Below are 27,224 nucleotides of genomic sequence, written 5' to 3' on the forward strand. Positions count from 1 at the left end.
ATATTATTGACAATGATTAAACCAATTAATTAATAGTCGAATTGTCTTTGAAGACAAGTTGTATCTGTAGAGCTCGAAAATCGCTTTGTATCAAAATAATCTTCATTTGTCCGCCATTGTGAAATTGTTTGGAGGACCCTAATTTATGACGTAGTGTGCGAACAATTTGTAACTTACTATGTTAATATTAACAGAGAAAAGCTTCCTGATTTGAGTATCTCAATAAGTACTTGTGTTGTGTTATAACGAAAAAAAAGCCGACCTCAATTACATCGACCAAACAATAGTCACGTCATTACGCATAATTAGAAATAATTAAAAAGTACTCTCAATTATATTTAGATTTAAACTTAAATTTGACCACATGAAAAGCACCACCTTTTGATAAAAACAGGAATCATTGTAATCGGTCTACCCAGTTTGACATAACATACATAAAAATACCGTCGAATTGATATCCAACCTCCTTTTTTGAGTCGGTTAAAAACTCCTAAAAGAGAAAGCTTACTATTTAAGATTTCGCTTTTGCAGTTAAAGCAACAGTTTCTATTTGCCTTTGCCGAGGCGAAAATTTTTAAAACTTGTATTTTCTGTTTCTACAAACGCGTGAAAATCTAAAAGTGCTAAAGCGACTTTAATTAAATTTACAATAATAAATTGCTTATTTTTTTAATTATATAACTAAGTCGGCAAAGAAGCGTACGGCTCACCTGATGGTAAGCGGTTACCGTAGCTTATAGACGCCTGCAACAGCCGAAGCATCGCAAGCGCGTTGCCGACCCTACCCCCAATTCAATCCAAGAGCTCTGGTCACCTTACTCACCAACAGGAACACAACACTGCTTGAAAGCAATATTATTTAGCTGTGATCTCCTGTAAGGTCGAGGAACTACCCCAGACAATATGCTCCATATTATAAGCAAGATATTTCCTGCAGTCTACACTCCATTAAAGTTCTTTAAAAATAAGTTCTATTTGAAAATAAATTAAAACAATATCAATATATGTGTGCGTCTTCGTGTGTGTTAACAGTTCACCCTTATACTTGCACACGGTCCTCAAAATCAAGGGCCAACTGTTTCAAAGGGTTATAGCCATAAAACAATTGAAAAGTATTAACAACTTAAAGGCTTTGATCTCGGCTAATTAATTATATAGGAGACCTTACCTCAGCTAAGTGTAGTTTACCAAATGTTTGAAAAGTTGATTGATTATTATAGAGGTAACTTAATGACTGTGTTTTAGGTAACAGTTGACTAATACAGATACGTAATATATTCAAATTTTGGATGAGAATCGCTAACAGTAAGCCGGATCACTGCGAACTATGTCGGGCCAGTCGTATATTGTATAATTGTGTTTGCTCGCAAACGAAAAAACTGACTTCAATTACATCGACAAGTAATACAACGTAAGTAGACGAAAAAAATTAACAAACTTACTAGTCGTCTATTTTCGAGGGTTTCCCTCGATTTCTCTGGGATTCCATCATCAGATCCTGGTTTCTTTATCATGGTATCACCCTTGGGATATCTCCTTTCCAACAAAAAAAGAATTATCGAAATCGGGTCATAAACGACGAAGTTATCCGCTAACATACATAAATATATATACAATACTAGCTGACCTGGCGAACTTCGTATCACCTTATTTTTTCCTGAAATATAATAATAACATAATATATCAAAATAAAATATAGCCTATCTTTTAAGTTGGATCGAACTGCACATGGTGTGCGAATTTTATTATAATCGGTTAAGTGGTTTAGGAGTCCATTGAGGACAAACATTGTGACACGAGATTTATATATATTAAGACAAGGTTGAATTGAGTAACCTCCTCCTTTTTCGAGGTCGTTTAAAAATAATATGTTCGTTTAAGAGTGATTAAAATTTGTGTTAAATTACTATACTTGAACATGACTATAAGTTCTAGCATAATATTAAATAGATATGAAATATATTAGCGCATTTAAATGTCATCAATTAATAACAAACAAACATACTCCCAACTTTGCAACACAGCTGGACATTGGTCACTCTAAGTTCCCGATACAATCCCAATACACAACAATTCCGATTGCCCGTAATACTCATCTTCACCAGCGATCCTACACAAACCATGAATCCCTAAAACAGGAATACACTAAACACTTCTTTGTCTGCTCAAGCGGCCATCAGCCCACGACACATCACCCCTTTGCCGTTTAAAACTGCTGATGTCGTGCTATGTCGGTTACATTGGTTCTCTGAAGCCAGTAATCTTATTTCTTATTTTATTCTTGAGAAAAGCTACAGGCATAGCGCGTTCTGTAGTTCTTTTCCCTAGGGCTTAAAAAACCGTCAAAAGGATTAGTCCTTCAAGCAAAAACAGTTAACCGGCTGTAATGATACTTGGTACGTAGATAATTAGATATCCAGAACAACATATAGGCTAATTTTTATCGCGATACTCCCGCGATGATATACCTTCGTTGGTTATACCTTACGCCTTTTTTTTATACCACTAGGTCGACAAACAAGCGTACGGCTTACCTGATGGTAAGAGATAACCGTAGTTTATAGACGCCTACAACACCAGAAGCATCGCAAGCGCGTTGCCAACCCAATCCCCAATCCTCCCAGGAGCTCTGGTCACATTACTTACCAACATGAACACAATACTGCTTGAAAACAGTATTATTTAGCTGTGATCTTCTGTAAGGTCGAGGTACTACCCCAGTTGGGATGCTCCATATTTTGAGCAGGAATTTCCTGCTCAAAATATGGAGCCTAGTGTACTATGTAGTAGAGTACTATGTAGCCTAGAGTACCCTACCTCAGTTAAAGCCTTGTCCTCCATTAAGGAATAGGGCTGGATATGAATCCACCAGGAATTTCCTGCTCAAAATATGGAGCCTAGTGTACTATGTAGTAGAGTACTATGTAGCCTAGAGTACCCTACCTCAGTTAAAGCCTTGTCCTCCATTAAGGAATAGGGCTGGATATGAATCCACCACGTCGCTCCCCAACATTTCAGTGTTTAAATATACTTACACTAGTTATAATTTAAACAACGTCTTATTTTCACATTGAATTATCATGCATTATACTTCAATTGTGTACTTTAATGATAGATATCTAAGCAATTTCTAATAATGTGAACTTTATTTTTCATTTCGGTTGTCAATAAAAAATTCTTAAATTTTTAGGTCGGCGTAGGCCTAATTTGATTTACCTACTTAAAATGGGATCCAATAGAAAAAAGATTCTGATATGTATTTTTTTATTTATATTAACAAATTCCACATTATCTGATATATATTTTTATTCTCGAAATTAGCCTCGAGATCAGTTTTATCGTCAACTAGTAAAATCATCTTAAACAAAACCATTTTACGTAAAAAATTATCGACTGCGACACGGCGATACCTATAACTCCTACATATAACATTTATATCTAAGCAAGGTATACAATGTACTATACACTTTGTGGTACAAATATTAAACAGAGTTAATCTTCAAGCAACATGTCGGCAAGTCGACAGTCCTGGTAATCCGTCAAAGCGCGTAACGCGGTGAGTCGCGGCGCAAACATTTCGATTTCAAAGATAAGCATGTGCCGGCGCGGGGCTCAGCCAGATTATCCGCTCGCTGTCAAAGCTTTGCGTCTTTAGAACTCACGCAGAATGTACTGCACTGGAATTTCTAAGTATTTATTTTATATCTTTAACATCAGATTCTAAATTGTAATAGCTGGGAGTCTACTGGATGACTGAAAAAATTGGTAGGGTCCAGTAATTACAATTTCTAAGCAATTATTTATTTTCTTTAGTTGACTAGTGGATGGAGAATGCTAAGATGTATGTGTGGAGTAACGAGGAAAGATCGGATTAGAAATGAGTATATAAGGGGAAGTTTGAAAGTAGCACCCGTGACAGAGAAAATGAGGAGCAATAGGTTAGCGTGGTATGGGCATGTAATGAGGAGGGATGAACGCTGTGTTGGTAAAAGAATGTCGAAGGACGAAGAGCGATCGGCAGACCGAAAAAGCGATGGATGGATTGTGTGAGTGAGGATATTAGAAAGAAAGGAATAAGCACTGAAGTGACGAATAATAGAGAGGAATGGAAGAGGAAAACATGTTGTGCCGACCCTACATAAGTGGGTTAAGGGCAGGAAGATCAGTTTCGTAGCGGCATGCGCACGAGTAAGCCGTGTTTTTATAACGCAGAGTGTTATCGCAGTCCTTTGTTTACGCGGTCGATGCAACTATTTTTTTTGCGCCTCGCCTCAGCGAGCGAGGTCCGACCCGTCCTACGGGCCGCCATGCAAATTGCTTACTTATTAGTAAGGCATTATGAATGAAAATGAGAATAACAATATGAATGTGGAGGACGTTGTTATTATAAACAAGCCGAGCAACGATATAATAAACGAAAAAATGTTAGCGACGGAGACTGGGGCGTATTACCAAGATGAAGACGGCGAACAAATGGAAAGATCATTTAAAAGAGTAAGAAATGAGAGTGAAAGTGAATGGATTACAGTTGAAAGAAAGGGTAAAAAATTGAAAGAAAGTGAAACAATTGAAATATATATATCACACACGGAAGTTATGCCAAAACAGTTTGCTTTTGCTAAAATTTTAAAAGAAAATAGTATTCAAGATATTATTAGAGTAAAATATATTAATCCATACAAAATAAGAGTAGATCTTATCAATGAAGTTAGTGCGGATAAGTTAGAGCATTGCCAAGTACTGTTAAATAAGGGATGGCGAATGCAAAGGTCGATGGAGAGAAGTTTGTCGTACGGTATTATAAAATATGTTGATTTGGATTTAACAGATGAAATGATTTTGAATAATATATCATGCAATGAGCCAGCCAAATTAATTGCTGTAAGTCGTCTGAATAAGAGAGGTCCAACAGAGGATAAACGCTGGATACCTAGCGAAGCCGTAAGACTATGTTTTAAAGGTGCGTATATTCCACCATTTGTATTTGTAGAAGGCCTAAGAATAAAAGTCGAACGATACATATTTCCAGTGACCCAGTGTGCACAGTGTTGGAAGTTTGGTCACATTACAAAAAGATGCCCATCAAAAAAAGTTATTTGTCCAAAATGTGGCAATAATCACCCTAATTGTGAAACTACTTCATTCAGGTGTGTGAACTGTAAAGGGAACCATATGGCGCTTTCCAAAACATGTTCCCACTATTTGAAAGAAAAAAAATTGAGAGAGATCATGAGTGAGTTTAATTGCACCTATCGGAAGGCCTTAACTATTTATGTTGCTCCCTCACAAGAAGATAGTGAAGAGATGAACTTTGAACACTCACAACAACAGGAATTACCCCAAAACCTACCACTAAGCACTGATACACCATTGCCTTGTGCTCAAAGTACGTCTACTCCTGCATTTTCATTCGCAGAAGCGTTAAAATCTAAAGGACATAAATCGAAGCCAACAAGAAAACTTACAAATGAGCACAAACAAAAACAGCAACGCAAACATCACAATTTCGATTATACTTCTCAATGTGAAATAGTTTCAGACAACGAAGAACTTCTTACGAACCAGGACTTCAGAAACTCAGAATCTGAAACAAATAGATCAAGGAACATTTCTTTCGGTGAGCTCATTTCTCGTGTCAAGGATATGTTGTTTATAAGAGATGTCACAATGCCAGACAAAATAAGAACAATAATTAAGTTGTGTATTGAGTGGTTAATTTTATTAGTTGTTGATAACGTTGCGGACTGGCCATTGTTGAAATGTATTTTAGATTATTTTAAAGATGGATAACACGAGTAAATTGGTTAAGCTAAATATAATCCAGTGGAATGCCCAAAGCCTCCGGCCCAAATTGCTATCATTTGAAAATTTACTAATACAGGAGAAAATTCATATTGCTGTTGTTAGTGAATCGTGGTTAGTTCCTGAAAGTACACTCAAAATTAAAGGCTATAATATCGCGCGCCAAGATCGTGCTGACGGATATGGAGGTGTCGCAATTTTTACTCACAGGTCTATTAAATCTCAAATATGTGTTATTAATACGACTAACCCAGGAATAGAAGTTGTACACATTAGGGTCTTTAACTGTGATAAAATTGAAAACGTAATTTCTTTATATTCTTCCCCTTCTGTTAATACTTCCCAGGCTGATTGGAATTCTGTGTTTAATATATCGAAAATGAAAACCTTAATATTAGGCGATTTTAATGGTCACCATACAACATGGTCAACCAAATCTGATCAAAGAGGCATTCAAATATTTGATGCAGCACTAGACAGTAATTTCGTAAGTCTTAATAACCTGGAAGCAACCCGAATCAAATTAGTTAACGGTACCTTACAATCAACTTCTCCGGATGTATCTTTTATCTCTTCAGATGTTGCGTTAAATTTTAAATGGAATGTCTTAAATGAAACTTTAGGTAGCGACCATCGTTTTATTAAAATATCCACGATTATTAAAGCAATTTTTAATAACACTAAACGTAGAATCTATAAAAATGCGGACTGGCAGTCATATAGAAATATGTTAGAAAACCTTTTTTCAAATTTTATGATCAGAGATAATTTACAACATTCTTACGACGCTTTTATTGACCTGTTGAACCTAGCAGCTAACTCGTATATTCCATATATAAAGACTAATAATAACCCTAGTACAAAATTCATTCCGAGACATTAATGGGATGTGACACTTTCAAAATCTGTAGCAGAACGTCGTCTGGCTCTTTCAAAATTTCGTAGAAATCCAACACCAGAAAAGCTAAAAGTTCTTCAACAAAAGATTACTTGTACCCAGAGATTGATGCGCCGATGCCTTAATAAATCGTGGAAATCTTTTTGTTCTTCATTAGATGAAACGTCTACTCAAAATGAAGTTTATTGTAAGATGCGTTGGTTTAAAGGGATATCTAATGATAAAAGGTTTATTAGTAGTAATTTGGCAACAGAACTGCTAAACTCTTTAACTCCTGATTATGTTAGTTCACAAGCCCCTAGTTTTATCTCAAAAAATACAATTTTAGAATCTGAAATTACAATGCAAGAGTTAGAAAAATGTTTAAAACGTAAGGACACTTCTCCCGGATTTGACGAAATTACATATTCTATGCTTAATTTTTTACAAAGAAAACGGAAAAAGAATCTTATTAAAGTTATATAATAGTATTTTTAGTTCAAATTTCATACCGAATCAATGGCGGGATATTACGATTATACCGATACCAAAACCCGGACGAGACTGTCGGTTGGTTTCTTCTCTGAGGCCAATATCAATGATATCGTGTGTATGTAAAATTTTTCATAACATTCTAGTCAAAAGACTAGAATGGTTTATTGAGAAAAATAAAATCATAGCAAATTGTTCTACGGGTTTTAGGAAAAATCAATCGACTTTACTGAATCTGTCTGCTGTTGTAAGCGATATTCAATGCGGATTTACTGAAAAACAAACTACTGTTGCATGTTTTATTGATGTAGATAATGCTTACAATAATATTGAGTTGATTAGCTTAGTAAAGTGTTTGGATGGTTTGAATGTTGGTGCTAGGATTAGCAGCTATATTTGGAATTTTCTTCAGCAAAGATGGTTAACAATTCGAGGGGATAATTACACGATCAGTAGACAGACCAACCCAGCGTTGCAAAAGCTACCGATTTATCGGTAGATCTACCGATTTTGGCCCTTGTCTACCGATATACCGATTTAGCAGTGCTATCTACCGAATTTTTGAATTTTCAACTAATGTAAAATAATTTTCTAAAATAAAAAGGTAAAATATTATTCTTAATACGGTAACACTAAAAGAAAACGGTAACACAAAATCAATGCCCGGGTTTTCCCGAAATTCTTCCCACGACGTCGAATATGAATTCAAATCCGCGGTGTGTTAAAACAAATTGTACTAACACGTCATATAATAGAGTTTATTATTGTCTGGTGAGTATACAAGGGAAAATCCCTGAAGATAACTTTCTTCTGGTTTGTTTCTTGAATTAGGTATAGGACTAGTGATGGATTATTTTTGGATTATATCGATGGATTAGGATTAGTATTCGGATTCATTATTGACATGGGAAGATTCAATTCGCATTTAACAAATTAAATGTAGTTGCAAAATTTTGTGAAGTATTAAGCGAATTCATCGCTAATTTATACTTCTTTCACGGCAATGTGCTATTCTATTGCTCCCACGAGAAGTCGGGAATACTAGTAATCTGTTTCATTATTAGCAATTTAGCAGTTGCTGCGAAGAATGAAATTATGCAATTATTATCTTTGATTTGTTTGTAATTATGATGCTTGTATGGACTACTTCTATAATTAATGTTTTTTAGTGATAAAACGTATACGCTTTTGAGTACTTTCTTTTTCTGTAATGTAAAATAATTATAATTAAAAATGGAACAAAAATTTGCACGCCGTTTAAGGTAGATTATATGAAACATTCTAACTAATAACACCTTATGTATTAACTATATTCATGCAAATAAAGAATTTGATTTAATTTAACGGAATAAATTTAAATAAATGAACGCATTATTGACTTAAAATACTTTTGTTTTACTCCGAGTAAAAATCTACCGATTTCTACCGATTTTTCGGAGCCAAATATACCGATTTTTTATTTTACACTTTTGCAACACTGGACCAACCGTGGCTTGGCACAGGGTGATCCTTTATCTCCGTTGCTATTTAATATTATAACAGCACATATTTGTAAAAGGCTCTGCAATGTAGTTTCAATTTCACAATACGCGGATGATTTTGTGTTGTATACCAGATCTAATCACATTCATCAGGCGGCCGAATCGTTACAATTTGCTGTAAACTTAATAGTTAAGTTACTTTCTCAAATTGGTCTTGACATATCTGTATCGAAAAGTAAAATATGTTTATTTAGAAGAGGATTTAATAAAAATAGTGTTGATATAAAAATTAATAATCAGAAGTTACAAGTTGTAGATAGTTTTAAGTATTTGGGTGTTTGGATGGATCACTCACTACGTTGGGTTAAACATATAAACGAATTGGAACGTAATTGCGTAAGATTAATTAATGTATTTAAAATTTTAGCGGGACCAGGTTGGGGGGTGCACCCAAAATATTTGAGGCGTCTATATATTTCTATAATAAGGAGTAGAATAGACTATGGAAATTTTCTTTATGACAATAGTGCTCAGGTACATCTTAACAAATTAGATAGAATTCAAAACCAATGTATGAGAGTAATTGGTGGGTTTTTAAGAACTACTGCTATTCATGTGATGGAATGTGAGGTTAACTTACAGCCTTTACGCGTACGGAGATATTTTTTGGCGGGAAAGTTTTTGTTAAAATTAAAGTCTTTTGATAGCTACGGCTTAATTCAAATCATATCATCATTAAATGATCATTGTCAGAGTCCTTATTGGTTACATAAGAAAAAACCGTTACTAGTTTCAGTTTATCAAACATTGTTTGAGTTACCAATTCAAAATAGTACAGTCCTGGGTATGTTCTCGTTGGATACATGGATAGGCAGTATGGATTTATCTCCTGTGATTAGAACTACCGTTAATAATTTAAAACACGCGAAGAAATGTTATAGCTTAAATTCGATAAAATGTATAAGTGAACAGTATATATCTTCTATGTGCTCTGGCTTCTATCAAATATATACCGATGGCTCCAAGGAAAACGATTACATAGGAGCAGCTTTTTATGATCCACAATTAGACTCTTTCGCTAAATTTAAGATTAATTGTATAACTTCGGTAATGTACGCTGAATTATTTGCTATTTTGGAAGCTTTGTCTTATATTGAATCATTATATGAGAAAACTTTTGTAATCTTTAGTGACTCAAAAAGTGCTCTTCAACATTTAATTAGTTGTACGTATGGAGGGCGTGGCATTCCATTGGCTTATACTATTTTAAATTTACTATGTAAAATGAATAGCGAAAGGATAAAAGTTATTATACAATGGATACCTGCTCATGTTGGTATAGAATACAATGAGGTGGTGAATGTACTGGCGAAAGAAGCTTGTTCTGAGGGTATTGTTTGTGATTGTTTACCACTATACTCTGACATGTTACATGTTATTAAGAAGAGATGTCATTACATTTGGAAGGAGTATTTTGATGAACGTTCGCGGACAAAAGGAGTATGGTATAAGACTATCCAACCTAGTATATTTACTCGCCCATGGTTTGATGATGCAAAGATGAGCAGGTCTGATCTTGTTATTGCCTTCAGACTTCGATCGGGACACATTCCCCTTAATGCATTTGCTTTTCTTATGGGAAAGATAACTTCGCCAAATTGCACGGAGTGCGAAAGAACAGAAGATGTCCATCACATTTTGACTGAATGTGTCCGGATTGAAGCCGAGAGAGAGGTTTTTTACACAAAATACAATGTAACACGTAGTAACATAGGGGTTCATAATACTATCCTAGCTTTTCCTCTTAGCGAAGAAGCAAAAAAAGTATATAAAATTGTACAGATATATCTTAAGCGTCGTGTGTAAGATTTAGTGTGTAAAAATGAGGGTGGCATGTTCAACCTGTGAACAAACCCTCTATAAAAAAAATAAAGATTATAAAAAAAAAAAAAGGGCAGGAAGATGATGATGACTAGTGGACGGCTGAGAAGGATGGGTCGATTTCGCGGTGGTTTGATACATCTCGCATAGCTTTGAGTCTTAAGAAGGCTCACAAACTAAACACTTTCTGAGTATTTCTTAACGTTTACTTTGGTTAAATATGTTCTGATAACAAGAAGAATGGCTGAGAAGGATCAGTACAGTCCATTGAAAATAGATAGACCTCGTTATCATAGCATTTTGACTTTAGTACTCACGGATAAGAAGAAGTGTAAGCTTAAGAAATAACTTTATCTTCGGATTATCATTGATCAGATACTTAATACTACAGGTTGAGTGACTGAAATGAATCAATAAAGTTCAGAAGTCAAGCTTCCTAAGTCTTCGTCTCAATAATAAATAAATAAATAATAAATAAGTAAAGAAATGTCTATAGCTTACACACAAGGTCGACTGTTCCTAGGATAAGCAATATAATGGTTGTGTTATAGGTAACAGTCGACTAATAGATAACAGCTACACATTTATTTTCGATAAACATAAACAATACTTAGGTATATAGATAAATATATTACACCCAGACTCGGGACGGAAATCGAAGCCACAACCCCCGGAGCAGAAAGTAGGGTCATTAAAAACTGCGCCAACGGGCTAGTTAATAAATACTAGGTAGGTACCTGCTTTCTTTGGCTTACTGCATTTTATTTGCATTTTCTATTATATCTTATGGACTAAGCACCTACGGTCTTATATTTAAATCACATCTCGATAGAATCTATCATCTCCAATTACGAATCTTAAAAACAATCGTACCCATATACATAAGAAATAAATACAAAAACAACTCATTGAAATTATTTAACTACTGCAAAGTAATGCCAATACATACTAAAATAAAATATACATTATTAATAGAACAATATTTTAATTCAAACATTCAAATAAAAATGAGTCACAAATTAAAAATACCTAGGCATAGTAATTTTTATGGAAAACGTACGCTTGAATATATTATTCCTTTCTTAATAAATAATCTGCCATCAAATTAAAAAAAAAATAACTACAAAAACATATTTAAAAAATTCTTTTTAGACCAACTTAAAGAGAGAGATTGACATGACCGCATTTATTATTTTTATTATGATTATTACTATTTTGTATCTTTTTTTCTTCTGTAAATAAATAAATAAATAAATACTATATGCGTGGCTGAGAAGAACTAGTGGATTCCACAGTTGATTTATCCACGTAGACTGGATGTACACTCACCAAGTGCTGGAGTTTTCTCCTAAAGATATGGTTAGGATATGGCTTTTCCTTAAGATGGCCTGTGGAATAAAAAAGATATGTGTCTCAGCTTTAACACGCGACTGGAGCTTACTCGTTAAAAACGATTGCCGTTACATTTAAAAATTAAAAAGATCCCTTCAATTAATCAACATTACAAGTATAAAATAGTAAAATCTAAATGCGCTTACCTACTATTCATAAAGATATGTCAAAAAATTTAACATAAACATACAGGTTCTACTCGTGACTTCGTTCAAAATTCATCACTCATCATCACTTCAGCCTATCGCAGTCCACTGCTGGACATTGGCCTTCACAAGTTTGCGCCAAAAATGGCGTGAATTTATGTGTGTTGCCCATAGTCACCACGCTGGAACGCTGGAACTTATAAAGCTGACCAATGGTGGAATAACCATTCAACTGCTGGCTTTCAAATTTACCGACTGAAGACGGGCAGCAGCGTCTTCGATGCGATAAAGCCAGCACTGCGGTCACGAAGCCGCCTGCCCAGCGTGGTGACTACGGGCAAAACTCATGAGTACGTCCAAAAAATTTCGGTCTTTAGTTCCCGGCTATTTTGATTACCAGTGGGGCAGGAATGTTTGGCCCGATCTTGTGGAAGCCTATGTCCACCAGTGGACTGCAATAAGCTGATGTGTGTGTGATGTGTATGTTTTTACAGTGCTGCAAATGTCGTGTTACCTTTGCAATTATTGGTTTATCTATTTTTATTTAACATTATTTGTATAGAGTAATTAGTGAGTTTTATTGGTAAATGTTATACTTTAAGGAATGTAATGAAACTACACGCCTGTAATGCCATCTAGTGAGGAGGTAGTGTACTTAAAATTTTCTAATATCGCCATCTACTAAATACATGTGAAACTATAAACTACAACTCACAAATAAGTTAAATATTTTTACACTAGATGGCAAAATTGCACATTTTATTCTATATGAATGATCACAGATGGCGCTTTGAACCAAACTGAACGTATTTTAATAACCAAACCTACAACACCAGTATATAAGTGTATAATCTATGCCTACAACTATATAGGTTTATTTTAACATATTTTTTGTTTGAATTAACAATATATGGTTAAGTTAAAATTATCATTTATTATTAAAATAGAAATATTTAAATAATTTAGAATAATGACAAACTCCTATGTTGTAATAAATATTTCAAATACGGTACATTAGCTAATGAATTAAATTTATTAATATGCTACAACGAAATAATAATAATTATGTCTTTGTTCGTTTGTGAAAAAAAAAGTAAGTACAGTTTGACAAAAGACATATCACTTGCGTAAGAATCTCGTCAAAATTATCATTAAGTTAATGTTTTTATTGGAATTTTTTTTTTAATAGCTAACCAGAATCATCATTCACTACTATGCTATCGTACAACGTTTTCCTCTAAACACTTTTATGATCATGTTAAAAACGTGAAAAAAAAACATAATATTTATTCTTTATTGTAACTAAAAATAAAAGTGACATTAAAAGGGATTACCCTCGCCAACTTTCATTTTTAACATTTTTTTATTATTTTAACTATAACAATAAGGTCTATAAAAGGTTCAGTCTACCTACTACGACTCATAAAAAAAATAAAAGCCCGAGACGTACAGACGAAAGGATCAAAAGTGGAGTAATTCCAGTAATAGAACTCCACATAAGATCCTAGTGGAATTAGTGTACATAATTTTGATAATAGTTAAGAGGAGTAGAGAAGTAGGTAGATAATAATAATAATAATAATAAATGCCGTGTGGTTCCCGGCAGAGTAGAATAGGACCACCCCTTCCTACGCCTAGGGTGTCGTAAAAGGCGACTAAGGGCAACAAAAGCTGCATAACACCCGCGCAGCCTCCTTGGAGAGCGTGAGTGCCTCTCCAAGTGAGTATATTAGCACTCAAAAAAATACTATGATGGAGGATAATTTAGAAAGGCGCATAGGGCCGCTGCCTGGGGGACGCCAGGGCGCGTCTGGAGCTGGCGCTGGACGTGGCAGCATGCGGGCCGCCAGCCAACCCCGCCGACCGGCACCACCACCTGACATGTCGGCTTATCCACCATCCCTACCAGTTGGCTTGGCGACGACAGAGTCCCAAGGGACTCAGCATTCGTTGCCCGCCGCTGGTGGAGTACGTCGCATGAGATGGACACCGAAGATGAATGAGAATGTCATGCGTGCGTACTATAGGGCTGTAGGACGAGAGACCGGGCGGACTGGCTACCGGGCAGTAATGCACCGCGAGTTCCTACTGCTTGAGCCTACGCTAACTGTCACGGAACAGAACCTGGCAGATCGAGCTCGGTACATCCAACGAAAGGGCATATTTGACGCCGCCGAGCTCGAACGATTTCGACGTGAGGCTGCTCCTGAAGTCGAACCCGTGTCCACGGTGCGCAACGAAGTGTCAACGCAACAAGAAGGCGTTCGTAGCGAAGCGCCTGTGGAGGCGATCACTGAGGGAGCAGTCGCCCAAAAAGTAGAACAGATGAGAGGGATCTTGCACGAGGCGATTTCCGAGACTCGAGGCGCTCCTCTGGAAATGAGACCGCAACTTTCTCGCCTCCCCCTCAATGCCGCGACGCGGCATGCCATTGAGGCAGCTAACAGGCTGTTGCCTCCCTATTTGGAAACCAGCTTCAGCTTGGAGGATACGGGTTCTATTCTCTTCGGCGCCGCTCTAGCGGTGCACCGCCTTGTCGGAGCCAAGACCCAGGAGTCTGGACGCGCTACTCATAAGAATAGCGACGTACCAGCCTGGAAGAGGAGAATAGAACGCCGTATCAACCTGGCCAGGGCCCTCATTGGTAGGCTGCTAGCTTTCAGGTCGGGCAACACAAGGCCAAGGATTGTGCGCTCTGTTAGAATGGCCTTCAACGGGCTAGGCATCAGCCTCGATCAGCCTGACATAGCCGATAAACTAACAGAGCGCATCGACGACCTGAAGCAGAGAATCGCGGCATGGGGAAAGCGCATTCGCAGGTACTCTGAGAGAGTTGAGCGCTTTCGACAAAATCGCCTCTTCGTGAGTGATCAGAAAAGGTTCTATAGAAAGCTGGAGAACCCGATATCGGGCTCTGCTTCCCTAAAACCGAGTACGGTTGACCTCGTCGCCTTCTGGCGCAACATATGGTCAGGGGAGGTGGAGCACGAGGAGGGCCCTTGGATTGCGGCGGTTCAGGACGCATGTGCTAAAATCGAACCGATGAACCCAATCGCCATCTCTACGAAGGACGTCAGTGGTGCGGTCCGGCGGGCTCCGAACTGGAAAAGTCCGGGGGCCGACGGTCTGCACCACTACTGGCTGAAAGGGCTCTCGGTCTGCCATGCGACCTTGGCTCGACAATACCAAGAGGCAATAGATCGGAAGACACTCCCGAACCTTTTCACTACCGGGATCACTCACTTAGTTCCAAAGTCCACCAACACCGCAGATCCCACCAACTACCGCCCCATAACGTGTCTGACCTCCATCTACAAGACACTGACGTCCGTTCTGAGCTGTAAGATCTCACGACATATTGGTGAGTTTAATATCTTGTCTGCAGCTCAGAACGGATGTCGTGGAGGCGGTCGCGGTACAAAGGAGCTCCTTCTCATCGACTCTGTGGCGGGCCAGCTTGTCAGACGCAACCGTCGGAACTTTTCGGCCGCCTGGATCGACTACAAAAAGGCTTTCGACTCGGTGCCTCATTCATGGCTCCTGAGGGTCCTCGAGCTGTACAAGATTGACCAGGCAGTTCGAGACTTCCTCGGAGTATGTATGGGGCAATGGAGCACGATCCTATGTCTCCAGGGCGAGCGACTGACGGGTGCGGGTGACCCAATCAGGATACGGAGGGGTATTTTCCAGGGTGATTGCCTGAGTCCGCTATGGTTCTGTTTGTCCTTGAACCCTCTAAGCACCCTGCTGGAGCGTTCGGGGACAGGCTTTTAGTTTCGGAGAGGAGGTACTAAAGTCTCCCACCTTCTCTACATGGACGACCTCAAATTGCTGGCACCTAACGCTGCACGCCTGCAGGAACTGCTGAAAATCACTACGGAGTTCAGCAGTTCCATCAGGATGCAGCTTGGAGTGGATAAGTGTGCGGTCGTGCATGTAGACAGGGGTCAGGTGACTCAATCGTCGCAGCTTAGTCTCGAATTAACATCATTCAAGACCCTTTCCGAAGCTGAATCTTACCGGTATCTGGGCATGTCACAATGCATAGGGGTGAAGGAAGTGGACATGAAACAGGCAGTTTGTGAAATCTTTTTTGGACGGCTGACAAAAGTTCTTCGGAGCTACTTGTCTGGAGCCAACAAGGTCCGAGCCTATAACGCTTGGGTCATGCCCACTCTCTTGTACACCTTTGGCATACTCAGATGGACTCAGACCGAACTTGACGCCCTGGATAGAAGAGTCCGCACAACTATGACGTACCATCGCGTGCATCACCCTAAGTCGTCAGTCATGAGACTGTACATCCCGCGGAAGTGTGGTGGTCGAGGCATGTTAAGCGCTAAGACCATGCATAACCGCGAGGTGTGCAGCCTCAGGGCCTACTTTGAGACGAGACGGGACAGCGCTTTGCATGGCGACGTTTCAATGTGTGACAAAGGACTAACCCCCCTAGCCTTGGCCAAAGAGAACTGGCAGAAACCGGTCGTACTGAGCACCTCTGACCGGGAGACCGTATGGATGGAGAAGGAACTGCATGGACGGTTCTACAAGGCGCTTCACGCGCCTCACGTGGACAGTAAGGCCTCCGTGCAGTGGCTGCGATTCGGCGACCTCTTTGGGGAAACCGAAGGTTTTGTCTGTGCAATACAAGATCAGGTGGTCAAGACGAACAACTACCGAAAGCACGTCCTGAAGGATGGCACTCCCGACTTCTGTCGAGCCTGTCGTCATCCCGGTGAGTCACTCAGGCATGTGCTTTCGGGTTGTTCCGCGCTTGCTAATACTGAGTACTTGCACAGGAACAACCAAGTGGCCAAGATTCTCCACCAAGAGCTTGCTCTTATGTACGGTCTCCTGGAACAGAGGATGCCGTATTACCAATACTCACCGGTGCCAGTACTCGAACGCGACGGAGTCCGGCTCTACTGGGACCTGCCTATCGCCACAGACAGGACGATACTGGCGAACAAGCCTGATATCGTGGTGATGGACAGGGCACGGTCGAGGGTATTTTTAGTGGACATCACCGTCCCGCATGACGAGAACCTCGTGAAAGCCGAGACTGAGAAAAAACGTAAATATCTGGATCTGGCGCACGAGATTGTCGACATGTGGGGTGTGGGGTCTGCTGAAATAATCCCTATCGTAATATCTGCCAACGGTTTGATCCCGGTTAGCCTCGCTCACCATCTGAGGCAACTGGGGACGGGACGGTTCGCTCGCAGCCAGGATGCAGAAGGCGGTGTTACTTGACTCGGCTAGGATTGTCCGCCGGTTTCTCAGCCTACAGCCCTAACCCCCGGCCGTTTGATCTCCCTGCCGGGGCGTATTCCTCCACACGCTTATATTTATATATGTAAGTATAAGTAAATTTACTATATTATTTATATAAGTAGTTATTATAATATATGTATCTATTATGTATCTATTATACATTGGGCGGGCGGAGTGACATTCAGGAATATAATAATAATACACTTTATTGTACACCAAAAACAGAAATGATCCATATCAAAGAAAGAAAAAATATTGACAATATATTTATTAGGTACAAAGGGCGGCCTTATTGCTAAAAAGCGATCTCTTCCAGGCAACCTTAGGGCAAAGGAAATGGTCTAGCGTCAGCATAGGTGTACAAGTTACAACAAATTTATTATAAATATTCAAACATTGTACATTTGTGAGTATTAACATTATGAAGAAGAGTATTAACATTATGAAGAAAATAATAAAAATAATACAATTAACAGTTTAAATTAACGGTTACGCTTCAGCCTGTAATATCCCACTACTGGGCTATATAGGGCTACTGGCTATCCCACCGCTATAAAGGCATAGCCCTCTTTCCCATGTAGGAGAAGGATCAGAGCTTAATCCACCACGCTGCTCCAATGCGGGTTGGCGGATATATTCCCTACTATGAGTAACGATCGCTATCAGTTGTACGTGATAACAACCGGGACCGACGGCTTAACTTGCTCGCCGAGGCACGGGAGACCCACAAGGACTGCACAAACACCCAGACCACGGCAAACACCTGTATGGCCAATACAAATGTTTGTCATGTACGGTGATCGAACCCGCAACCGCCAAGGCAACAGGTACAATCCATGGCTGTAACCGTTGCGCCAACGCGGCGTCAATAATACGTGTTGTACTTATTCGATTGTGTTAATATGGCAGACAGGTTTTTTAATTAGTTTTAATTAGTTAGTCTCTTAGCAAATAATAGTCTCAAAAAGTACCGAATCTGTTTTTAAAGATGAGATGATTATTTCTATTCGCAGATGCAAATCTAAAAATTGTAGTTTGTTAATTCAAGAGAAAAAGTTCTCAATGGCCTATTCGAACTCCTGCTATAAGTGTATTCGTGACGTGTAACTTGTGTGAAAAAATACTTCACCCACTAATTACTCCTACACAATACAATTTAAATCTCTTGACCGTTGTGGGGAAAATAAAATGATAATTAATCATCGATAAGTTCTGCTACAATGAATTTGTACGAATTTAATAATTTATACGTTTTAGATTGAATTCGCAGATAAAATCGGTATAAATAGAATCAGCTAACGATAATAATGACTCATTTTCATTAGTAAATTATCAGAAATGTCAACATACTCAACCTTGGTGTCGGAAATTGATACTTCAGCGACCGTTACACAATGCTATCAAAAGACATGCGCTTTTAAAGGTTTTTTTAGGTCTCATATATGAAATCCATTAAGTGACTAAAACAAAAGGATATTTCGGCTTGGCTTTATACTTTATTGAACGAAAAGGTATAGCTAACGATGTACAGTCGTGAAGTCAAGCAAATTGAGTTCATTCGAAATAACTTCATAAAAAAAACGGCCAAGTGCGAGATGGACTCGAGAGTCCGAGGGTTCCTTACAAAAATTATTAAAGATGATGATAACAAGAAATTTATGCTTTTCACTATTTTTCCTATATCTGTGCTATAAGACCTTGCTTCGTGCCAAATTTTAAGATTCTGAGTTCACGGGAAGTACCCTGTAGGTTTTGATTTCCTTGCGAGTGTCAAAATTGTCAGAACCCTAAAAACGCTATTTGACGAGAGACTGAATGTTGTTTGTTTGATTGTGTAAAGGTGAACACAATAAATAAAAAGATTTATTATATTCTTTGAGAGCATATTAGTGAAATGAAAAATATAGGTACCTAGGAACTTATATCTTCATGTAACAAGTAACTAACACGGAAAACAATGCCTACTGATCATTAGCAAACTTAATCTTCCTGTGTTTAAAAGTACGAATTGATGTTTGTTTTAAAAAAAAATCATTCGTACAAAAAAAGATGAACAAAAGTGACATTTTTGAAATTTATACTACAACTAAAACGAACAAAAAAGTTGTAAAGCACCTATAGTAATAACGAAAGTAAATAACAAAAGGGACCAAGGGTGCACAGGTGTTCAAAGCTACCGATTACTACTGAAGCGGCATACCTTTTAACAAAAAAAAAAAGCTAAGGATTAAAACCTCCGTGTCACACTGGATCTCCATGGCTGTCATGTAAATAATATAAGGTGAGAATTGACCATGCGTGGTGTAATTGTGCGTATCCTACAAAAAGATATAAAATTTCAAAAGGATCATAGCTTTTATAGGGATCCCTATCAACCACCCGAACCATCGAAATTTTTAACCGACTTCCAAAAAAGGAGGAGGTTCTCAATTCGACGGTATTTTTTTTTGTTTTTTCTTTTGTGTAAGTTACATCAGAACTTTTGACCGGGTAGACCGATTTCGACAAATTTTGTTTTAATCGAAAGGTGGTGTGTGCCAATTGGTCCCATTTAAATTTATTTGAGATCTAACAACTCCTTTACGAGCTATATCTAATAATGCGTTTTTACTTGACGCTTTTTTCGTCGACCTACGTTGTATTATACCGCATAACTTTCTACTGGATGTACCGATTTTGATAATTCTTTTTTTGTTGGAAAGGAGATATCCCAAGTTTAGTACCATGATAAGGAAACCAGGATCTGATGATGGGATCCTAGAGAAATCGAGGGAAACTCTTGAAAATCCGCAATAACTTTTTACTAGGTGTACCGATTTTGATAATTATATTTTTGTTGGAAAGAAGATATCCCTAGTTTAGTACCATGATAAGGAAACCAGGATCTGATGATGGGATCTCAAAGAAATCGAGGGAACTTCTTGAAAATCCGCAATAACTTTTTATTAGGTGTACCGATTTTAATGATTTTTAATTTAATCGAAAGCCGATGATTATCATGTAGTCACATTTAAATTTCATCGAGATCTGATAACTACTTTTTGAGTAATCTTTGATAATGCGTTATTACTTGACTATTTTTTCGTCGATCTGCGTTGTATTACTCGTCGATGTAATTGAAGTCGGTTTTTTTTTTCGTTTGCGAGCAAACACAATTATTCAAAGGCTACTTATCTGTAATTTTTGTTGTTTAATTGTAAAACTCAATCAGACTTTGTCCTCGTTGTGTCTTATCATATTATCTATCTATTTGATGTGTAAAAACTATTGAAAAGCAATATTTTTGATAAAACTCACATTTTTTTTATTCTAGTAAACTTCAATACACTCGGATTCCCATTGTTGGATTGTGTACCTGTGTTTTAAACAGTTAAAAAATAAAATAATAAAAATTAAAGATTTAAAATAAGTATAATTTATTACTTGTAAGTTTACTGTTTACAAAATAATAATCAAATCAGTCAGTCAGTTCAGCCTATTGCAGTCCACTGCCGGACATTGGCCTCCCCAAGCTCGCGCCAGACATCCCGGTTTTCAGCAATCCTCATCCAGCTCAAACCGATTAATCAAATCTGACTTAAATATATTATGCTTATAAAATATTATTTAAGTTACTATAGTCTTTATACTTACAACTATACACGGAGGACTTGCGGAGGACTTGCTAGAAAGAGAAACCATTATTTTTTACAGTGTTTATGAAAACGTTTTCTGTAATATTCAATACGAAATCAGATTGTTATATTAAATTAATAAATATACGCTTCAATAAATTTAGTAATTTACTTTTAAAAACGTAATAAACTAAAATTCGTTGCTGTACAAAAAATAGGCCACGAACAATTGCAGCTAATAACTTTGTTTCACACAATTGAAAAATAACTGGTTTATTAAATGTTTAATTTGCAATTTTTATCGTAATTCTAGACGTAATTCTAGACGTAATTAATTAAAATCGAAATTACTTACATACGCCTTGTAACGGTTTGTAAAATGGCCTTAGCCTTTACGTAACCTTCGACGACAAGGCCCATATTTTGCTAAAACATTTTTGGTATTATATTTTAACAAAATAATGTGAGTTTATTATACGATACTCTGACGTTGCTAAAAAAATCAAGGTAAACTGTAATTTTTTTCTTAGACAGTAAATGGTTATAGATTTGGGTATGTTTTTGCGACAGGTCCCTGAAGAGTACAAAAGCCCGGTGGGTACCCCGTTCAGCGCCCCTAAGACTGTCCCTAGTTATTAACTTGATCAGATTAATATAAAGATAATTATCTAGCTTCTCAAATTAATATAAAACTTTTTTTACCTGTAAAAATTTACAGTGACTTAATTTTTGCGTGGATACCTTTATATAAATAGGCCTAGTTTATATACGACCTACTTATCTACCCTGCACTATTGCGCATTTTAAGATAGCATTATTCTACTTAAAAGTAGGTATTTGTTTGCTTAAAATTATCAAAATACTTAACTACTCAACTAACGTTACGACTGGTAGTACTTAGTAGCGATATAATTGCGATAAAATTTTACGTGGGGAAAAACATTAAATAATTAAAAGATCTGCTTTTTGTATGTTTTAAATTGGAAATGATAGAAATAGCTAATTAGGTACAGCTAATTAGCTGAATTTACCTAAAATATAAAAAAAAATATCGTGTAAAAAGAAATTAATATATTTTTAAACTTAAATTAAGAATTGCTAAAAAAATATTTTAAATGATAATTTAATTGATTAATCTTGTAAATGTATCCCGTCGTTTCACGGATCACAAATTCACGACGCAGTCGACGCGCGCATGCGCCGTGTGTTTGACGTGTAGGTCGTTGACGTTCCGTTCAGTCGGTATTCCGCTTTGACGTTTCGTAACGTTTGTGTAATAGTTTTTTCAGTGATTTTATTTTGTTTTATAACTTATAATATTTTAAATAACAATAAAAATGGAGAGAAATGAACGCAAAACGAACTCTCGTAATCATTCGATAACTATAGATCGTGATTCCAAATTTGTTTTGCGAAAAGTTTTGCTGGATTTTACGATACTCTTTATTGGTGAGTTTCTATTTTATTTATTTTTTGTTTATATTTAAAGTAGAGATATATTGTTGGTTAAATAATTAATGGCGTTCTGATTGTATATCGTGTGTTGACATTGAATATCTTTTCAAGGCCGTGAAATAATACTGAATAAAGAAGTCGTTTTGTTGACAATTTACATGTAAAAAAAACTAGAGCGGAAGATCGTGAACTACCCATGTTGTTCTATTTTTTGTTATCAGTATTGCATTTCGTACTGCCACAAATTTGCGTACAAAATTGGATCATTAAATTAGTTGATAATTATTTTTAATGTACTACGGTAAAAAATCAAACTAATAGTAATATTAAGTGTAACCTAACCTAAACCACAGTACTCAAAAAAAATCTTTTAAGTAAATTGATCAATCACGTAACCGAATTATAATTTAAAAAATTAAGTAAACAAATACTTAATTAAAAAAATAAATTGTAAAATTCCAATACCTACATAAAAAAATATTAAAATATTGCCATATTTTCTAAATAAATTTAGAGTATATAAAAATATCTATTCTATATAACTAAATAATCAGTTAACATTATCAGTTACAATTTTCACTAAATGAATCATTGTGATAAAGATAACACACAATATTAGCAAAAATAAACTAAAAATGTTTCCTTATAGGTATTATATTTTAATTTTTAATAGCAAAAATAAAGTGTATTATAATTTAAAAAGTATATTCTATTATATAAATTAAGAATTTATGAATGAATCTAATTTTAATTATTTTTAATGAATGAATTAATGAAAGAATATATATTAAGAATTTATTAATATGATATTTAAAGTAATAAAATTTAAACTAATATTTGTTTTTAATTGCTTAGTCATTAATTGTGTTTTTACAATTTTAATTTGTCACTGTTTTTTTTTTTTTAATTTAATCTACTGATGTAGTAAAATTAATCTCAATTATTAATATAATAAATAAGGAAATAATTTAAAATTAAATGATTTTCAAAGTTTTGTCATGTAATATTTTTGATAATTAACAGCGTAAAATACAGACTAAATTTTTTTTAATGGTTTTGATTATTAAATTGTATTATGTTATTAATATTTTATGTCCTTTTTTGATGATTCTATTTTCAAACACATCAGATTTACCAATTGAGATTATTAGTTAGTGATAACTTTGCCTTGCGGGTATGTCTATTGCTAAGTTTAGTTTTTGACTAATTGTGCTTCAGAAATATATTATTATTAAAAATTATATAACGATAGTAAATTAATATAATAATCTGAAATAAAGCATTACTGTTACATACTAGTGGTAGTACATTGTCTTATACTGCCAACTACCTCATACATAAAGTTGTAATTGAATGTGAAGCGTTTATTTATTATTATTTATTTATAAAGTTGTAATATCTGTTACCTTTTTTTTTGCAAATTGTCCAATTCGGAGCTATTTTCTTAAGAATTCAATTTGTAAGGTATTTCTACAGTATTCGAAAATTTAAAAAAATGGCTAGCATTTATTCATTCTTGAGTTTAGCGATTAATTTTTACACTTATACATTTATACACCAATAACTGTATAAAATAGTCACAATTAATAATATTGTATTTTTTAGTAATATGGATTATTGAAAAAGGCAATAATAAAGTTTAAAACAAGTTTAGAAACCCAGTTTTACATGCAACAAACATGTAGCAAAGCGATAAACAAAGTTTATTCACAAAGTGCATTACGTTCTCACTGTGAACAGTGGGCGCATTCATTTGAAGTGTAACCATTCATCATTGGCCGTCTCTCCTTCGCTACTCGGAAATGTTTTGAATTTAATTCAATTAAAGTTTTTTTTTATTTGTTTGATCTGTCAAATAGATTTTTTTTATTTTTTTTTTCTATTTAAGGGGAAAATGGACTAAAAGAAGTTAAAGGGAGATATAGTAAGGGGTGAACTTCATTAAGTTCTATAAAAATACCTTTTGAGTGGAAACTATGTGTTTATGTATTAAATATATTATTTACTTGATTTAACATACTACTGATTAACACAGACAAACAAATGAATGACAAGCAGTACGAGACATTAAAATAACTGTAATAATAAAATTAAATTAAAAAGATTGGAAGGGATAAATCAAAATATTTCGAAGCGTCAATTTAAAGCGTGGGTCAGATCGGTGCAACGCAGGATGTGAACGATCGGTACAGTGAGCCGCCAAACAAAGTGGCAGGTAATTGCGTTGCTGTCATAACATCCGACGCCCTGATCTGTCAGATTAGCAGTATCCGTTAAAGAGGTTTTATTCGCTGGCATAACAGCAGGACTTCAAATTAAGAATTAAAAAAAGAATAAAAAAAAGATAGTGCGATAAAATGACAGCTCGTTTGCCGCCAATTTCATAAAATGTCAGCTTTTCTGCAATATTTAATTCATGTATAACACATGCATTTTTTGTACGCTATTCTCGTTGACATGTGCGTGTACAGAAAAAGGATTGTCAGTTTCCTTTTTATTATTTATGTCTACGTTCCGAGTATAAATTTATAAGATCATAAGTCAATAAAAAATAAACGGGCTTATGGTACTTCTCCTGGGTTGCTATTTAATAAATTTACTTATAAAACTATTAACATTTTAACTAATGAAATTGATATAAATTGTCGAACTAAAGGTAATTTTGTATGTACCAAGCGTTTTTTAAATACTATTATGTCTTAATTTATTATTTTGGTATTATTATCATTATAATTTCCCTCTTTTATTTATTATTTATTTCGTGATGATTTTCCCACTAAGCGAATGTAAAATATTTCGGCCACCGCATGTACCAACTCGTACTTGAAGCTTAAGTACAGAACTCCAAAGTTAAGTGGAAGACATTGGGGACTAATGCGTGTTATCTTTATGTTACAAACATGTTCTCAGAAACAATTAGCGGCTGAATGTCTCTATACTCGCGGTTCACATAGATCGTTAAAAAAAACAGATATATCATACTAATTTCTAATTTCTTGCAGTTTTTCTTGTTTTTATAATTAACGTAATCTAACAGTAATTTAGCTTTTTTGAGTCGTTGCGCGTGGTTATATGTATAGCCTATTACTAGGTGGTACGCTCGACATTGCTTGAATTTTATTATTGTTAGTAATCCATTTTCAAGCCTTTTTTCGCCTAATAGAGTGTAGTCTATGTCCTTTCCAAAGGCTTCTCTATCTTTGTACCAAATTTCATTAAAATCCGTTGAGTTGTTTAGGCGTGAAAGCGTAACACACAGATGTAGTTACTTTTGCATTAATAATAGTAATATGGATTAGCAGTACCGACAACTTCCTCGCAAATCAATTTTTGGCTTTCATTGCCGTCTCTTTATTAGAATACCGGTTGTTTTTACGAGTAAACATTAATTTGTTTAAGAAATTGAGTATCTAGATAAAAATGTATACATATAAATAAAATAAACGACTTACTATTTTTTCCTATAATATTATAAAGCTGAAAAGCTTGTTTGTTTAAACACGCTAATCTTAGAAACTAGGGGTTCGAATTGAAAAATTCTTGTCGTGTTGGATAGCAAATTTACTGAGGAACGCTAAAAGATATTTTCCCCTCAAATTGACGCATGTAAACCGCGGCGCACAGCTAGTATATGAATAATATGTTAATTAGTTAATATTAGTTTTTTTTTTAAATATATATATACCTATACTTAATTAAATAAAACATTAATAATAAATTTAAATTAGATATTTTTAATCTTATTGTTACATATTTCGTCATTTAATGAGTGATTCTGACAAATGATCACAATTATTAACACTAGCGCGATAACCCCTCGTTGATATGATTATATTATCTTAAATATATACCGTGTGAAATAATTGTATGAAATTTGTTGTTTTACGAATTCATTTATGTAAAATTATGGAATATCCTATTACATAAAACGTAGATATGATGAACTGGTGTACCTTGTGTTATACTTAAGTGATAAAAGTTATAGATAAATATAAAAAAACACCGTTATTAAATCCACAAAGCTGATTTTTCTTGCATCGCATATGACTTAATTTACAATAATTCATATTGACATTATTATAGGTATATAAATAAAAATGAATTATTCTTAGCAAGCGCATAACTCGAGAACGGCTCGACCAATTCGGCTAATTATTTTTTTGCATGTTCATCAAGGTACGCGGAAGGTTTTAATACTTAAAAAAAAGTAAAAAAAATTGGAAAAAATATATTTTTACTATTAACTTTTGACAGAACGAAATCTGTCCGGGAAGCTAGTTTCATAAAAAAAGCGTGGTAAAAACGGGTGTGCTTTAGACCACACGACTGAAGTAAAACTTCTTTAGCAATAGGCCTGCACTGTCGTTTAGTCATACGAAACGTAACTGGCTATGAGATAAAGAGAGAATGAAAATGTGTACTCGCACCTCCTTCTCTTGTTCCGTTCGCCTGACCCGATCACACTTTTCGTAACGCTCTCGTCACTCATTCACTAGCTTACTCGCCAAGTCAAGCGCAAATAAATTATATAATAATATAAAATATTTGCTCTGAGTTTCTAAAGAGTTTTTGCGGAGTTGCTTGTTGGTTCTTCTCAGCACAATCTAAATGCTGAATCCGATGGTAGATTCACGTTAAAAGTGTACGTTGCTGAATAACGATGATTCAAAAGTACTGTGCGTACTTACTTACCTACTTGAACAAGAGTATATCTGATTTTTTAAAGTGGATTTCAGCCTATTGGAGCCTACTCCTGGACATAGGTCTCGCCAAGGTCGCGACAGACATCTCGGTTTTCCGTTATCCTCAT

General features: G+C 35.8%; 2 protein-coding genes across 2 annotated transcripts in view; both read left to right on the top strand.

Moving 5' to 3' along the window:
- Window positions 1-4,338: 4,338 nt before the first annotated feature.
- Window positions 4,339-5,790, top strand: LOC123661807. Its single transcript, XM_045596747.1, has one exon. It carries the CDS (start codon window positions 4,339-4,341, stop codon window positions 5,788-5,790), a length of 1,452 nt encoding a protein of 483 aa, XP_045452703.1.
- Window positions 5,791-22,148: 16,358 nt separating this feature from the next.
- LOC123661492 (putative phosphatidate phosphatase) overlaps window positions 22,149-27,224 on the top strand; it is a 125,456-nt gene continuing 120,380 nt past the window's right edge. Inside the window, exon 1 of the mRNA XM_045596448.1 lies at window positions 22,149-22,408. Within this exon, the coding sequence (XP_045452404.1) occupies window positions 22,297-22,408 (112 nt within the window). The 5' untranslated portion in view covers window positions 22,149-22,296. The remainder of the gene's footprint in view (window positions 22,409-27,224) is intronic.

The sequence above is a fragment of the Melitaea cinxia genome, chromosome 17 (genome assembly GCF_905220565.1).
Source record: "Melitaea cinxia chromosome 17, ilMelCinx1.1, whole genome shotgun sequence".
Taxonomy (NCBI): Eukaryota; Metazoa; Arthropoda; class Insecta; order Lepidoptera; family Nymphalidae; genus Melitaea; species Melitaea cinxia.

Excerpts from the sequence above, each read along its gene's own strand:
- LOC123661807 (XM_045596747.1), top strand. The coding sequence starts at position 4,339 with ATGAATGAAAATGAGAATAACAATATGAATGTGGAGGACGTTGTTATT.